We start from the raw sequence: 2,378 nt of genomic DNA, 5'->3' as shown, positions 1-2,378 counted from the left end.
TTAAATATGATTATACAGTTAGAATGAAAACATCAATAAATAACTAATATTTATTGGAAATTAAGATATTCTACTTATTTCGTAAAAGAGAAGGGAAAACGTACTATTTTCTTTACCGTTAGGAGAGAGAATCCGAAATAAGTATCCAAAATGAGCTGCCTTTAGATTTCGGAATTTCCAAAACATTACTTAAAAGTTGGGTAGTTCCGTTGTCACGAACTGGTCAAGTCAACTCTCAAGACGTGTGACCGCACCCTAGCATTAAATTTTATGACATGTGAACTCAATACAACATCAAATGTTACGTGTTGAGGTAAATTCAAAATAACACCTTAACCTGGCAACGGATATTGGTGCTTAAATTACTCATACTGGGATCAAATTACGCGATAATCCAGCTAAGATAACATTTAATTACCTGATTAAACATTTAATGCGGGTTCAGCCGTTAGCCCGCTCATTTTCAATTCAAATTTTTGAAATAAAGTGGCAAGCGAACGGTGCAGGGAGTAAGATGGTTGTTCAGTCCAAAAGCCAAAACAGAGGAAGATCAAGATTGGATTGGTGGTCGAGGAAAAATTTCTGATAATGGGTGGTGTTCCAGTTAACATGATTCAGTAGATTTTCACATGGGTTTATCGTCTATTAGCAAAATTTGCAGAAGGAAGCCCTGGGGTTCTAAAGGATTTAACGCCGTTTTCTTTGTCAGGCCTTCAGGCTTCTTGAAGGTAAGTTTGGATATGGGTCCATTTGGGTTTCTTACAGTGTTTTCTAAATAAAGTGGCAAGCGAACGGTGCAGGGAGTAAGATGGTTGTGCAGTCCAAAAGCCAAAACAGAGGAAGATCAAGATTGGATTGGTGGTCGAGGAAAAATTTCTGATAATGGGTGGTGTTCCAGTTAACATGATTCAGTAGATTTTCACATGGGTTTATCGTCTATTAGCAAAATTTGCAGAAGGAAGCCCTGGGGTTCTAAAGGATTTAACGCCGTTTTCTTTGTCAGGCCTTCAGGCTTCTTGAAGGTAAGTTTGGATATGGGTCCATTTGGGTTTCTTACAGTGTTTTCTAGAATCCGTTTTCTGTTCACATGCGTTTGCCCATATTGGTAGTGATTTTTAATCAATTTTCCCTTTTATGAAGATCAGGACTGTGGGAGATAAAGTAAGGAATCATGCCAGAAGAGGTTAATCTGAGCCCAGGCGGTGATGCTGGTTCAAATGTGGATTCGGATCAGCAAACCCAGCAGCTATGGCTTGGGACTACTATGGCAAGGGCTCTGTTGAGGGCAAGAGAGGAAAATCTCGTTCCAGAAGAGCCGGGCAGCGCAAGAAGAAGAAGAAGAATGGTGGTATCTACTTCAAGAAGTCCTTTACCCTCAGATTATCCTCGTGCTCCTTTGCAAGACATTACAGATTATATGCACGTAAGTTTTCTGTGGGTAGACATATACAAAATCTTGTCATTTGCTTAGTTTACTGTGCATCTTGATGCTATTTTTCTTGTTCTTCTTGCACTTACCCTTTTATGCCAAGAAATGCTAGTCAATCAGGTATATTTTCATTTTGTCGCTATTTATGTTCAGATTATTGGAAGACTTCTTCTGGAGTTTGATTTTAATAAGTATCAATGCTTATGCATTAAGTGTTTAATGTGATTGCATGGTAATCTTCTTTGATTTCATCCTAAACATTTCTAAGTAGGTATTTCCTAAGCATTATGGTTGTATGGTACGCTTCTTTGATTTCATGCTAAACATTTTTAAGTAGGTATTTCCTAAGCATTCTTTAGTTTGCATATTTCTTATGATAGTTTCTACTTTACTAATGTGGGATTGACTGATATCCACCTTCAGAATGTGGGATTGACTGATATCCACTTTCAGACTCACCGGAGGAGCAGGCCTAGGATTAGGAGGAGCAGGCCTAGAATGCAAGAAGGTCCCTTGCAGGTAGCACAAGCCACTGCAACATTGATGAAAATGAGGTGAAACAGTTTGTTTCTTCTCCGGAGCTCTTCTTTCTCAGAAAGGGCAGTTATGAACAAGATTCACATTCTTGTGATGTCCCAGGAATAAGCATCCTTGTTTGGATTGCATATTCATTTTTTTCACAACATATATATAATAACGTGAATAAATGAGTTTGCTCCATGTTCATTAAAAAATTGAATCTATTTCGTCTTTACATAATTAAAAAATTGAATCTATTTTTTTTTTTTAGGATTTCCTCATAATGTTGTTAAAAATTGGTTTTTTTTTTTAATCATTTATGATTTCCTTTTTACATAATGTTATAATTTAGAGTTTTTTCATTAAAAAGGTCATTTTCATGTTTTTTAATATTTTGTGAATTTTATTTAATTATCACTTTTTTTTTAAG

General features: G+C 36.3%; 1 protein-coding gene across 5 annotated transcripts; it reads left to right on the top strand.

Annotated features, from left to right (window-relative positions):
- Positions 1–501: 501 nt before the first annotated feature.
- Positions 502–2,157, top strand: LOC149222400 (uncharacterized). Of its 5 annotated transcripts, none has more exons than XM_089383097.1 (4): positions 502–728; positions 956–1,022; positions 1,141–1,423; positions 1,853–2,157. In XM_089383097.1, exons 3-4 carry the CDS (start codon positions 1,172–1,174, stop codon positions 1,985–1,987), a joined length of 387 nt encoding a protein of 128 aa, XP_089239223.1. In that variant the 5' UTR covers positions 502–728; positions 956–1,022; positions 1,141–1,171; the 3' UTR covers positions 1,988–2,157. The 5 variants fall into 5 exon arrangements, with proteins under 5 accessions (XP_089239223.1, XP_089239221.1, XP_089239224.1 ...); XM_089383095.1 differs by having other exon boundaries at positions 504–728; positions 1,146–1,423; XM_089383098.1 differs by lacking the exon at positions 502–728 and having other exon boundaries at positions 735–1,022; positions 1,146–1,423; positions 1,883–2,157.
- The last annotated feature ends 221 nt before the right edge of the window (positions 2,158–2,378 follow it).

Source organism: Pinus tabuliformis, chromosome Q (genome assembly GCF_031772625.1).
Source record: "Pinus tabuliformis cultivar Carrire ecotype Pingquan chromosome Q, CPIR1, whole genome shotgun sequence".
NCBI classification, from domain to species: domain Eukaryota; kingdom Viridiplantae; phylum Streptophyta; class Pinopsida; order Pinales; family Pinaceae; genus Pinus; species Pinus tabuliformis.
This window is presented reverse-complemented; position numbering and strand designations above follow the sequence as displayed.

What these genes read in the sequence shown, in the direction of transcription:
- LOC149222400 (XM_089383097.1), top strand. Translation starts at nt 1,172, where the DNA reads ATGCCAGAAGAGGTTAATCTGAGCCCAGGCGGTGATGCTGGTTCAAAT. An exon ending in ACATTACAGATTATATGCAC is followed by an intron (nt 1,424 to 1,852) that starts GTAAGTTTTCTG and finishes ATCCACCTTCAG; the next exon opens with AATGTGGGATTGACTGATAT.